This window comes from Cnephaeus nilssonii, assembly GCF_951640355.1.
Source record: "Cnephaeus nilssonii genome assembly, chromosome: 8".
NCBI classification, from domain to species: domain Eukaryota; kingdom Metazoa; phylum Chordata; class Mammalia; order Chiroptera; family Vespertilionidae; genus Cnephaeus; species Cnephaeus nilssonii.
In genome coordinates this window covers 26,247,552-26,261,734 of record NC_137079.1, presented here as the reverse complement: position 1 = coordinate 26,261,734, position 14,183 = coordinate 26,247,552, and the positions used below count along the sequence as shown (strand labels likewise).

Genomic DNA, 14,183 nt, shown 5'->3' with positions numbered 1-14,183 from the left:
TTTTGGTTTTGAGAAATGAAAAAAATCTTACTTTAACCCTGTCTTGTCTATTTCCTTATGATTTTTGCCTTTGGAAGATATCCCCAGTATGCCTTGGTGTCATAACACAATTCATCCAACTTAATAAATGTTTGTCTTTTGTTTTGAGGTGTCTAAGGAAGAGGTTGAGGTTTCACTTGGCTGTATTCCAGTATGAAACCTGAGATAGTCCCCTGGCTTTTTAGAAAAGAAAACAGCAAGACCAGGGAGAGTGTTCAAATGAGATGTGGTGAAGAGGCTTCTTCCTTAAATGAATTTCTATTTAAAAAGTGAATAAAAAGCTCTGATCTTTTCAGTTTTATGGGGGGGGGGGGGGTGTGTGTGCACACATGCATGGCACTGTCTATCAATGGGCACCAACAAGGGACTTTTTAAATCTTTTCTGTTTAAAAAAATTTTTTAAATCCTCACCTGAGGATCTGTTTATTGATTTTAAAAGCGGGGGGGGGGGGGGGGGGGGCAGGGGGGCATCCATGTGAGAGAGGAACATTGATCAGTTGCCTCCCATATACCCCCCCCCCCCCCCCCCCCGACCCGGAATCAAACCTGCAACCTGGGTATGTGCCCCAACTGGGAATCAAATCCACAACCTTTGTGGTGCATGGGACGACGCTCCAAACAACTGAGCCACCCGCCAGGGCCCATTTTTTTTAAGTCAGTTAATGTTTGTAGAGTATCCATGATAAATATGCATATACATACACATTTGTTATATGCATAATATATACACCTATGTGTATGTTTATATGAATATGTTGCTATATTAGGTGCAGAGAAAATAAAATTACCTGATCTTTATAGTCCTTAACAATGACTTATATTGGAATTGCTGGTATGGAAGTCATAAAGGCTTTACAAGTTATTCTTTTTAGGAAGTATAGTTATTCAGATTATTGCAGGGATGAGAGCATAGAAGTTGTTTTTATTTTTTTATTTTATTTTTAAATATATCCATAAATATATTTATGAATTTCAGAGCGGAAAGGAGAGGGAGAGAGAGATAGAAACATCAGTGATGAGAGAGAATCATTGATCAGCTGCCTCCGGCACGCCCCCAACTGGGGATCAAGCCCACAACCCGGGCATGTGCCCTTGACCAGAATTGAACCAGGAACCTTTTAGTTCATAGGCCAATGCTCTATCCACTGAGCCAAATCAGCTAGGGCAAAGTTGTTTTTATTATAAATACAAAGTAGATAAAAGGGATAACAATATGTGTATAGTGGAGTATTTTTTTCTTTGGTCAAATCTATGAAGAGCTACTAATGAAGGGAATTTTCTGGGCAGTGCAAAATGAAGACTCTTTTGATACTTGTTTTGCCATATTCTCTTTTTATTGTTTTTAAATATCTACTTTCCCAAATCAGAAAATAATTTTTTTCTGTATGTGCTCACATGTGCTCACAGGTCGTTTCTGTTGTCAGTGAGGCACCGTGTGTGTGTGTGTGTGTGTGTGTGTGTGTGTGTATGTGTGTGTGTGTGTGTGTGTGTGTATATATGTATGTATATGTATATATATATGTATATGTATATATATGTCTATTCTAGCAGTTTCTCTTTAATAACTAAGTCATTAAGGGCATGAGTTTAGTTGAGGAAAAGATTGACAGTATTATTAAACATGGAAATCCAGTGACACCAACCGTATTAGGCTCTAAGATTTATCAGCATTTTTGTTCTTCATTTGGGTGCTCTAGTTAAGAAATAATACAGCTTATTTCAAAACTTGGAATTTTGAGAAGACAAATTTAGATTCAGATTGTTTTTTTGTTATCTGTCTCAGTGTACTTAATTTAGTTAAATTTTGTAATGTGTTTTTTGCCTGCACAGAAAGTTGGAGTGACTGGTCCCCCTGATCCACAAGTCCGCTGTCCCTCTGTAATTGAGTTTGGGAAATATGAAATTCACACCTGGTACTCTTCCCCATATCCTCAAGAATACTCAAGGTATGTTTTGAGAGACCCTTTACCTTCTACTTTTCAATTCCATAGAACTTCAGTTCTAGAAGGGATCCTGGGGACATTTTAGTCTCTTTCATCTTTTTACATTTGAGGAAATTAGTGGCTTTTAAATGTCTATAATAGCAGCATACTTTGGCAGTCACTTAATCATAGTCGCCTTTAGATTTGTTTTCCCGTAACTTGCCCAAAAGCTGATATTTAAAATTGGAACCTGACACATGATCAGAATAAAAGGGGAATGTTGTTTTCTTTAAGACAATTTGCCTTAATATAACTCACACTAAGAATTAAAAGAAAGAGAAAAAGATTCTTATACATACTTACCCATAAGTAAAGTTTCACTGAGTAGTCTTTTATCTAAATTTTTATAATTTAAGAGAATTAATGTTTTTCCCCCCAGAAATAATTGGATAAATGGTATTAAATTATAATAAATAGCTCAGGTTTCCAGATATAAAAATTGATCAGTCGCCAGCTTTTTGGGGTGAGGCATTGTGTTTAGTAGAGCCAAATTATTTCATGACTCAACTGTGACATTTATAAGCTGCCCTTAGAAGTTACCCAACTCTACCTCACTTTCCTCATCTTTAAAATGGGGGTGATAATAGTACTGACCTCATAGGATTTGTTGTGAACATTGCATGGGTTAAAATATGTAAATCCCTTAGAGAATGGTAAGTGCTCAATAATGTCAGTTATTATTATGTATAGTTTAAATTAAAAAAGTTAAAAAGTAAGATTTGGTAAGAAAAAGAAACATGGTTATCATTTGAAGTATAGCAGTCTACTACATTAATGCTCTCTTTAATCTAAATTATGCCACAGTTTGCTATTTAACAGGTTGTTGTAAGGAATAATAAATTATGGTGCTCTGTGGGTTGAACAAATATTCCAAGTATTCATTGTATGATTTTTTACCTATATAGTAATATTGTTTGTCCAAAATATTAGCAAAAATAATTATAACAACATGAATACATTTAGTGACTTACACTATAGAGTGCTTTAATATGGTTTATTTCCAGGGAGGTGGGAATAGTCCAGTATATTTGTTAAAAAACTAAAACTCAGTATTTTTTTACATTTTCTTTTTATATAAATTGCTGTCTAGTTTCCAAGTCTAGCAGAAATAGAAAAATAGGAGTGAGAATGTTATTACAGACAGACCTCAGTGAGAAAAGAAAAAAAATCAGAAGAGAAAGCGAAACTCCAGGAAACTAATCCACAAGCTCATGAAACAGCAATTGAGATCCATTTATTACAAGGTCTGTTAGCCCTAAACACTGTGGTAGGTCTTCAAAGCAGCATTCTATTTATATCATGGAATAACAATAATCTGAGTTTGTTAAAAGAAGATTATAAATATAAATTATATACATAAATATATAAAATGACATTGTTAAAAGAGAGCAGAAAATTTCTCAACTACGTATAGAACTCAGGTATTTAAGACAATTTACTCCTTAGGAGTTCTGAATAGCCAAGATGATGTATGGTCAAGAAGAAATAGCTGAGGGATTAATTTCTTCATTAGGTTTAAAATAAAATAGTACCATTTATTAGTGAGCTCTTTTCTTTGCAAACTATGCACATTACAAGAGTGCTCAACTTAGAAAAGAAAGCTTATTCAATGTGTGTATCAACTGTTTTAGGGATTGTGGTACAGATAGACTGATGCCACAGGTACCTTGTCTCTTCTACTCAAGGGGAAGAGAGGAAATCAATTGATTCAGGAATGGAAATAGAGTCAGTCTCAGCACTTGCTTATCAAGAGTATTGATAAGAATTGAACCATGAAGCTGTTGTCAAGGTTGTTAAAAGGCTTCATTAAGAATGTTACATTTTGTTTTGATGAGATTATCACTAAAATCAAATTTCTTAATCAGGTTTCAGGGAATTGGTTGTCAGTGAAGGAATAAACATTGCTAGCAGAAAAATAACAAATAAGTATAATAGGAATCAGAGCAGCAGTAGGACAGGAGCTATAAAATTTCATCGACTTTAAATAGAATCTTAGACATTTTCTATATATTATCCATTGTGGAAGTTTCCCTGAAGTTTTCATCAGAAAAGATTCTGTAATTTAGTAGGTTCTTTAATAATTGTGACTTTTTTTCTGTCTTTGTATTCATAATTATCTTGGTTGCATTTTTTAATAAAACTATGTATACCTATTTAAACTTTTTTAAAAATATATTTTTATTGATTTCAGAGAGAAAGGGAGAGGGAGTGAGAGAGATATAAACATCAGTGATGAAAGCGAATCTTTGATTGGCTGCCTCCTGCATGCCCCTTATTGGGGATGGAGCCCACAACCTGGGCATGTGCACTGACTAGAGAATCAAACCAGGATCTCCTGGTTCATAGGTTGATGTTCAACCACAGAGCCACACCTGCCAGGCAAAAAAAACTACATATATCTGTTTAAATGAATTTTGTCTTGTTTTACTTCTGAGTTCTTTTAAACTTGAGTTGACGAAAATGTTTAGAGATAGTATGTTTTCCAAATAACAATTGTGTATCCTTACTTTATTAATGACTTTATCATTCTGTGCTAAATTACTTCTAAATTATTTTTTAAAAGGTTTTAAACACTTTTAAAAATTGCAAATTCCAAAGCATGTAAAAAGAGGACAATTAGAGCAAACAAACAAAAAGATCACAAGAGGAAAATATCTTTTGGAAAGTGGAATTAAGCATTATCTTTCATAATATCAAACATTTGTATGTGCATTGTTTTTTATTTGTTTGCTTTTGTTAATCCTTACCAGAGGATATGTTTTCCATTGCTTTTCAGAGAGAGTGTAAGGAAGGGAGGGAGGGGGAGACAGAAAGAGAGAAACATCGATATGAGAGAGACACATCGACTGGTTGCCTTCCGCACTCAAACCCGAAACCCAGGCACATGCCCTTGACCAGGAATTGAACCCGAGACCGTTCAGTGTGAGGACTGGCACTCTGTAACCACTGAGCAATATGAGCCAGGGCCATGTGTGCATTGTATATTAAGTAATCTTATATCCCTGACCTAAAAATGAAACAAAACGAAGTGAAACAACAATAAAGCAATAGTAGTACTTTATTTGGAGTGGTATGATTAAGTCTCATGTTAAAGAGTTAAATCAGAGTTTTAACCCTGAATTTCTCCAACAGGGCCATGTGATCTCATACATGGTAGACAGGTTCACAGAGAGCCCTTCTCTCCCAGTAAAAACATGACAGGAGTTACTATAATCATGGCATATTGTCTACTCCTTAGCTGTTTAGAGCTTAGCTTCATAATAACCTCTTTGCTACGAGATCATATTGAGATCCTAGGGAGATTTTCCCACATAATTGAGTAGCTTAGGAGGTTTCCTTAACCTTTGATCTTGTGCCTAACTTGATTCATTGTTCAGCGGTCGCCAACCTTTTGGACCTCACGGACCACCAGTGGTCTGCACCACTGGTTGGCAACCGCTGGTATAGATTATGTATAGCCCCCGTTACTGAAGAATGCATTCTTAAGGTCTTTGAATGACCATTAAATGATGGAGTAAAATGGATGCAAGGAGAATAAAAATATTCATAGTACTAATTATAAATAATAGCAGCTCTATGTACCATTTGTTGAGCTTGTACTGAATTAAACATCTCTGGAGTACTTTCCTAAGGTGGATATTACTATCTTTGTTTTATATACCAGGGCCCAGCAAACTTATTCAAGATCATACAATTTAAAGCGTCAGAACCAGGATTTAATCCCACTTTTTTCTTCCATATAGCCATGACCTTTAACCACTGTGCTTGCACTACTTCATGTAGTATCTGTATCTAGATTGTTCTCATGTAGCTTGTACCATTCATTACCTTTTTAAAAAATACATTTTTATTGATTTCAGAGAGGAAGGGAGAGGGAGAAAGATAGAAACATCAATGATGAGAGAGAATCATTGATTGGTTGCCTCCTGCCTGCCCCCTATTGGGGAACAAGCCCGAAACCCAGGCATGTGCCCTTGACTGGAATCGAACTGGGACCCTTCAGTCCGCAGGCTGATGCTGTATCCACTGAACCAAACCAGCCAGGGCTTGCTTATTCATTACCTTTGATTCAAGTGATATTTGTTATAGTTTTTATTATGGTATTAAAATTTTACCACAAATTGATCTATTATGAAGGTCATATAAATTTCTATTTTCTTGGGCAATCTTAAAAGCCAAGAAGGAATTCCTGGGAAGAATATTTGCATCATTGTAGAAGTAAGGGAAGCAGTGCTTCCAAAGCACACAGCTGTAACTCAGTCCTACTTTCACAGGCTAGGGTGTCAACATAGTGACTGACTTTAGAATAAATTTCAAGTGTGGAGGCTACACCCCATGATGAAGTTGATCAGAGCAACCATACTCCTATTTGATAATCAAGACCGAGATGCTGTCAGGAAGAAGATGACAAAAGCAGCATCCAGCAATATTCTCTAGGGTTAGGAGTGTTCATAATTTCCATAACTACACTTTATTTCATGTGATCTAATGTTCATTCTCGATGATGTATTTTTTTTCAATGACAGAACTGCAGTTATTGGTACTATTACTAGAAAAACACTTTGTTTTTTTCAGGAGTTTTATCAGATGATTCCCTTTAGACTAGCAGTATCATTCCATTGGGCCTGATTATAGTAAAGTAAGAGGCTTTTAAAATGTTTTCAGCAAGAATGAATTGGAATGAAGTAGATCATGTTTCTGCTTCCTTTTACTTTACTGTTTTTCATATAATAAGATTTGCTAAAGGTTTTTTTTTTTACTCATCAATAAAATGCTTTACATCTTATTATTCCAAAGAAATAGCATGAACTCATAATTTACCTGATAAGACTTGGCAGTAGTTCTCTCAGAGATTTCATTTTTTCTGATGTTGTCTTAAACAACTTGCTTACCTAATAGAGCTTTTAAAAAAAAAATTACGCTTCTCTCATAGACCTTAGGAAATAAATTGTATTTTATTCTCATGTACCGAGACCTAAAAGTTTAATTAGATGCTTTTAAAGTTGGCATTTATCTTTACCATAACCTGGAGAAAGTTATGGCCTGTCACTCACTGGCTCTTTTTCTTTCCTTTCTTCGTTATTTCCTTCCTTTCTCTCCCTTCCTATCTGCACTCCTCCTTCTCTTCCCCCCCATTATTTTTAAAAACACAGAATTTTGTTTAGGTTTTTCAGATTCACACTGTGGGGAATATTTAGTTGTAATGTTTAGCTCTTAAAGTAAAACTGTACTCAAGGATTCTTCTGTATCTTCATGTTGCAACAAGTTCAAGTAATTGCTTATTGAGAATTTAGCACAGGTAAATAAAGATAAGTAGTAGAATAGTGAGGGGGCATGAATTATAGTTGTATAGGGAGAACCTCATTCTTCTATGTTCCTTTTAAGAAGAAATTATTAAAAATCCAGATATTCAGGAAGACAGTCTGGCAGTTGGGGTCATTTTATTTTGAGATATTTTAAGTCTGATGGTAAAGAATGAAAAAGCTATTTATCCTGCTGCCATTCCTTTCTGAGTAGTTTGAGACAACCTGCAAAGGAAATAATCAAAGTAGCCTAGGGAACCTTTCTTTTCCATGTTTTGGGTCTTGCTTCTTGACTTTATTTTATAATGTCAGTCATTTATTTTATTCAGTACTTTATTTGGAATAAGTTTTATACTAATGTATAATTTTATGTTGTTTTGGTTTGGCTAATATTAGAGATTTTGGAAAAACAGTATTACATATTGTAGACATTTAGAATATTATACTTCAAAAGTTCCTTGGAAGTTTTTAGTGTGCTGAACGGCAGCTTAAGAATAAGATGTGGAATAGGAAGAATTAATGTAAATCCCCAAGGGAGAAGGAAAAAAAATCACATGCCCTTTCCCACCCTTATTTTAGCATGAAACACTTAGTACATACAGGACAAGTGTTCCATAAATATACCTTTGGAGAGGGTTTAGTTGAATGTTAAATGTTCTCAAAAAATAATTATGCTTTAAAAACTGCTTCTAAAGTAGAACTTGAAAAAATAGTATGGTCTTCACACTTTAACAAATCAAACACTTGTGTGTGTTAATCTACCCCGTTTTTTTGTTTTTTTTTTTTTAATTCCAGGGTAATCTTTTTTAAAGCATAGCTATCCAAACTGATAGTAACTAAATAAGTTTTTAAAGTTTCCTTCATCCTCAATCCTTACTTATATGAGAGAAGATAAAGTAATTTATTTGGGTTATATTTTTTGTCATGGTATAATTCAGTATTTTGCATATGCAATTTTAATGATGGTATCATCTCAGATTACTAGGGCATGATCAGTTCTGGACACATTTGAGGATGCAAGGGTTATAAGAGGTGTATATTTTATAATAGAAGAGCCATGTGGTCTTCTGGGCTCAGACTAAAATAGGTATAAAACTTGCTGGTTTTTAATTTAGGTTCTATTCCTTCCATTATGAACCAATCTTAACTTTATTGATCTCTTAACTCTATTGCCTAGCTCCTCATTAACATGACATTATAAAAAAGAAGTTCTGTTAAACTATTGCTAAAATAGCAAGACTAAATATGAAGTAATAACAGAGAACATCTGGAAGAATAATTTGAACTTTTATTTCACTTGTTGAGTAATAGGTTTTTCAGTTGCAGAATTGAATGTGATATTTAACCAGAGGGAAAGCCAGAATTTCAGGGGTGAAAGAAGTAGGTAGTATAATATGTCCTAACTTGGAAAAAAACATATTCAATATTACAATTTTATACTTAAAAAGAAATACAAAATCTGCTTTTATGATATCCACTATATGTCCATTTCACTCAACACTGTATGCCTAGTGTACAGGTCCTGACAGTACATATTCAACAAATGTTGATTTTCTGATATTAATGAATGAATGACTAAATAAAGGAAGAAAGAGTATATAATTTGACAAAGTTTTCTTCACTTACTGGTATGTTCTGAAGGAAGACTTTATTTTCTACTTACTGGAGATTATCAAGGAGGAGAGAATGTGAGATTTTTTGTGTGTGTGTGTGTCAAAGGGAAGACTGCAAGGTATTAGTCAAATAGGAAGAACATGGAATTTTGTGTCTTGATTTCTCACCCTTGCTCTCCTGCGATTAGTTGGGTACTATTACCCAAATTAGTTTTATCTTTAGGTTTTTTTTCTTTCTTTCATTTGATATATGGGGTTAATGATACATTCTCTACCTTTTTACCTGTGTAGTAATGAGAGTAAAAAAAGAATTGTTGTGAAAGTTTAGTCTTATAAAATATAAAGCCCTGTCCCTTTTTTTTTGTTTAATTATTGTTTATAGGCTGCCTAAACTATATCTTTGTGAATTCTGCCTAAAATATATGAAAAGTAGAACTATTCTACAGCAGCACATGAAGAAATGTGGTTGGTTCCATCCTCCTGCCAATGAGATTTACAGAAAGAATAACATATCTGTCTTTGAGGTAAAGTAGATGTTTAGTAGTTGTCCTCTCCATTTCAAATATAGTGCCACCTGTACTGTATCTAATTGTGCAACTTGATTTTTTTTTTGGAAATGTTATTTTACTATTGTTTATTCACTATTCAGATAATTCTGCTATATGAGAAGCAGAATTAGGCCAATACAAATGGTACCAAGTTCACAAGCTTGATCTCAAAATGTCTATATTTCATTAAATTAATGATCAATTATATATTACATATCTATTTTATGTACCATTAAGAAGGAAAAAGTACTATTAACGATTTGTAAGACTCGATTTGATTATAAAATGCTACCTGGTTTTATATGTGTTTAGAAGTGATTAAATTTTGTCTTAGGATCTATTAACTAGGGCGTTTAAATGAAAAGATTTTTGTTGCTCTATTTAAAGGAATATTTTGTACAGATATATTTAAATAGCAGTAGTAAATATTAATACATTTCCTGACTTCATGATGATATGACTTATCTATGTTTGTGATTATTCTGTGTTGTTAGTGGTATTTAATATCTTGATCCACACACAGTTTTGTGGTTTGATTGGCAATTATTGAGTACCTGCCATGTGTTCAGTTCCTTTAATCACTAGAATTTACATTACTAGAATTCTAGGTGATTGAATTTCAGATTGTCAGGTCTACTCACTTTTTACTTTCTTGATCTTCCCTAAGTCTTTATTTCAGTTGAGGAATACAGAAATGCTTTACCTGGGGGAAAAGGGAAAGGGTGTGGTGTAGAGGACTGTTTCAGAGCAAATTGTTCCTCAACTCAAGCATATATTGGTGTATATTTTAAAAGAAGTAATATTAAATTACTAAAATTGTTCAAAAGGTTTCGGTCTTGAAATGCCAGTGTCTTAGGGGTCTAATGTGGGCATCCATTGGCATTTTCATCAAAGAGTAAGCTTCAGCAACTCCAAGAGCTCAGGGTGTCAGGAGCAATGAAGCCTGGTGCTCCTGATCTTGGCCAGTCCATCTAACAAATGTCCCATTTGCCAGGTTGCCAGGGAACCTGCTTAATTAAATCTCCCTCAATAGTTTTATTTGGGGATAAATCTGGTCATGGCAGCCAGACTACATTGCTTCTTGCTGCTGGCACAGATTAGGGTACAGTTATTCCTTGTTTTATTTATATAGGTATTTTAGAAGCGGTTGCATTTAGATCTTCTATTATATTAAATACTTGTAAAAAGAGGAAACAGATCAGCTTGCCATCTGAAGGATTCCTGTAGTCAATCTGTTATAAAAGCAAAAAATGCTATTTTTAAAATGGCCATCAACTCCTTATCTAGCTATTCATGCTTTGTTGAATACAGTTGTTTTAAAACAGCAGGTATTGCTATAATCCTGCTGTTTCCAGGGATAGCTTCCAGGTTCCAGTGTGCTGTGATCACTGACAGCTTCTCTTAGGCTGGACTGTGGATACTCAGAGGTGCTTGTAACTGACCTGTATTATTCTGGAACTAAAGAGATACTCTGCTGACCATTTTGTTCTATTTTTTCTTCTTCTAGGTTGATGGGAATGTGAGTACCATTTATTGTCAGAATCTGTGTCTCTTGGCAAAGTTGTTTCTTGACCACAAAACACTCTATTATGATGTGGAGCCGTTTCTTTTTTATGTCCTAACACAGAATGATGTCAAGGGCTGCCACCTTGTTGGCTACTTTTCTAAAGTAAGTATATCAGCTTAAAATCTGTTTGAATTCATATGTAAATCTGAAACAATCTTTACTGGTTCTTACTAGGAGATACTACAGGGTACGGGACCTTCTGAGTGCCATCTAGCTTTTTAGAAAGGAAACTAGAAGGAACATTCAGAAATATACCAAGTGTTAGAAGGTACCTAGTAACATTAAACAGACTGTATACTCTCCTAGGAACATGAACTGCTGGTTATACTCAAGAGGAAAAGTTTTAAATGACTTCTATTCCCCTGGTGATAATAGATAGAACTTGTGAAATAAACACAGTCATTACCTGTTTAAGTTCTCAGTTTAAATCTTCTCTTCCTAATTTGAATTTTAGGCATAGAAATAAGAGTAAGAAGAAATTTTTATTACAGGATATTTTTCTCCTTCCTTTAATCTTTTATTCTGTTGGGAGAAAAAAGTTTTGTTTTGTAGTCAAACAACATGAAAGATGTCTTTTTATTTGAGCAAGCCCAAGGTAAAATCTAAGTGAATAAAATAAGTAGAAGGACAGCTGGCTATATAAGCATTTTGTTAGTAGGCTATTTTAGTAGTTAAATGTAATTTAAGCTATATTACCTGGTTTGTAAGAATATAGTTGTACCTAACACTTTTGGACTATTATTTGTAAACTTAGGTACAGCTTATAGGGAGGTGGGACTGCACTGTGTAGCCCCAGAGGAGGAAATAAAAGAAGCTTTGAAATAGTTGGTGGCGAATCTTATAATTTCTGGCGTGCCATATTGATTTATAATTTGTAGCTTTGCAAAGTGATTGGGACTCAGATTCCTCTGCTCATTTTAGGCATTGACTTACTGTTTTTGAGTTGCAGATGCTGTTGGATGGAATCATTTATTTTATAATTTTATTCTTCTGGGATAGTTGCTTTGTGGGTAATGGCAATGACTTAACATTATCCTATCTCCTCCCAGTGGGGCATTTTTTCTTGATGTGCATTACTTTTCCCAAAGGACCAGAGCTGTGGTTTTGACTGTTAGTATTTGTTTCTTAATAATTAGCATTATTATTCATCTTATCAGCTTATTGCTTTAAACTTGGCTTCTATTTTCTCCATTAGGAAAAGCACTGCCAACAGAAATACAACGTTTCCTGTATAATGATTCTTCCCAATACCAGCGTAAGGGCTATGGCAGGTTTCTCATTGATTTCAGTAAGTACTGTAACATAATTTTTTGTTAATATCTTCTTATGGACCGTGTGTGTGCGTGTGTGCACGTGTGAGTGTGTATAATATTTTAAAGATTTGCATGATTTATTGTTGTCATACTGCTGTATGGAATTTTAAAACTTAAAGTCATGATTTTTTTCTTTTGGTTGGACATTAAATATTTTTAAATAGCTAATATTAAATACCAACTTCCTTGAATTTGCAACTGTTAAGTTACAGTGGAACTTAGTTTTATGTAGTAATTCTAACTCACAACAATACTAAACATTTTATACTTACTTAAATTAATATTAATAGAGAAGTACAGCACCTGCCCTAATTTTGTTACCCAAAATGTGTGCATCATTTTTTAGTTATAGGCTCTCTACTTAGTGGTTAAAAATATGTGATGCACCTTTAAAAATCTTAAAATTAAATAAGGAAATAATTTAATCTGAGTTAAATATTGAAAGCTAATGGTTCTAAAAACATCATTGTGGAACTTGAATTTTGTTTTACACATTGATAATCTTGCTTAGAAAGTAAATGTATGTTCATAATAAATTTTATATTGATTATAAAATAGTGATATTTGAGGGAATATTTTCTCAGATACTGCTAAAAATAATATTTTGAAAATATTCAGAAACAATGGTTTAAACTAAGGATTTTAACAATAGGCAATCCTTCTAAATATCAGATGATTATATCACCAGAGTTAAGAAGTTAATTCTTATATAATCCAGTGAAGCTTATTCTCCTTGGCCTTAGACTATACAACTGACCGTATTTTACTGGAAATAAAATGGTTATTTTGTAAATTTCCTTGGTCTTTTTGGATTAGTAGAAGAGAGTGAATATTGATATATTGTTTTGAAATAGGACTCATGACTGAACATATTATGTCATTAAGTGACATAGGGGAAATATTATGCTGATTAGTCTTTTTTTTTGAGATATGCAATCTATGATTACAGTGTTTGTCTTCAGTTATTTTTTGTAATGTAATATATTTTCCCACATTACCATTCTTATACTGATTTTATGTTTAATGACAAAAAACATTTCTTCTGGCATCTCCATTTTTGACACGTTCCTTTAGAATTTATGCCTTCTTTTTCCTGTTCTTGAGAGTCATGCACCAGACAAGAGGACAAAGTAATACCATTATACACTCACAGTGACGCCCTCATTCCTGCTTACCAAAAATTAGGGTGATAGGTAATTGTGAGGAGAGCTTTGGTTGAAGTGAGAAATTGTCATCTAATTCCCTCTCAAAGAGCCACAATCTTAATAGATAGGATTACATAAACACTGGCATTCTTTTGTGTTGTTCAATTCAGATATAGCTCTTGCCATCTAGTGGTCCAAGGAAAACATTGCAAGGGTGGTTTTCTGTAGTACATTAAATAAAAAAATTGCCTTAAACTTACTAATGCAGCCCATCAATATGAAGTCCTGATTTGTAATAGTTTGAATATTATAACAGTGTTTATGTTAAGTATAGACCAAGTGATACTAGCCTAATGTTCATTGTAGACAATTATGTAATCTTCCTGCAAATTGGTTTTCAAGTAATTTTGCAATTTTATTATTTTTCTTGAAGGAATTTGCTTTTGTAGTTATTACTGCTTACAATACTTAGATTGATTGTGACAGAGGGGATTGTTATGTTGGTGAATTAGCCTAATTTAGGCTCTCTGACATACTTGTAATTTGGGGGTTTCTTTAGGTTATTTGTTATCAAAGCGCGAAGGCCAAGCAGGGTCTCCAGAGAAACCATTATCCGATCTAGGTCGTCTTTCCTACATGGCTTATTGGAAAAGTGTAATATTGGAGTGCCTTT

The 14,183-nt window shown here is 33.9% G+C and overlaps 1 protein-coding gene across 1 annotated transcript in view; it reads left to right on the top strand.

The window, feature by feature from the left end:
• Positions 1-14,183, top strand: part of KAT6A (lysine acetyltransferase 6A) — a 110,735-nt gene that overhangs the window by 83,955 nt on the left and 12,597 nt on the right. Inside the window, 6 exon segments of the mRNA XM_079779384.1 lie at positions 1,870-1,985; positions 9,320-9,461; positions 10,993-11,154; positions 12,248-12,296; positions 12,299-12,340; positions 14,070-14,177. Coding sequence (XP_079635510.1) covers positions 1,870-1,985; positions 9,320-9,461; positions 10,993-11,154; positions 12,248-12,296; positions 12,299-12,340; positions 14,070-14,177 — 619 coding nt within the window.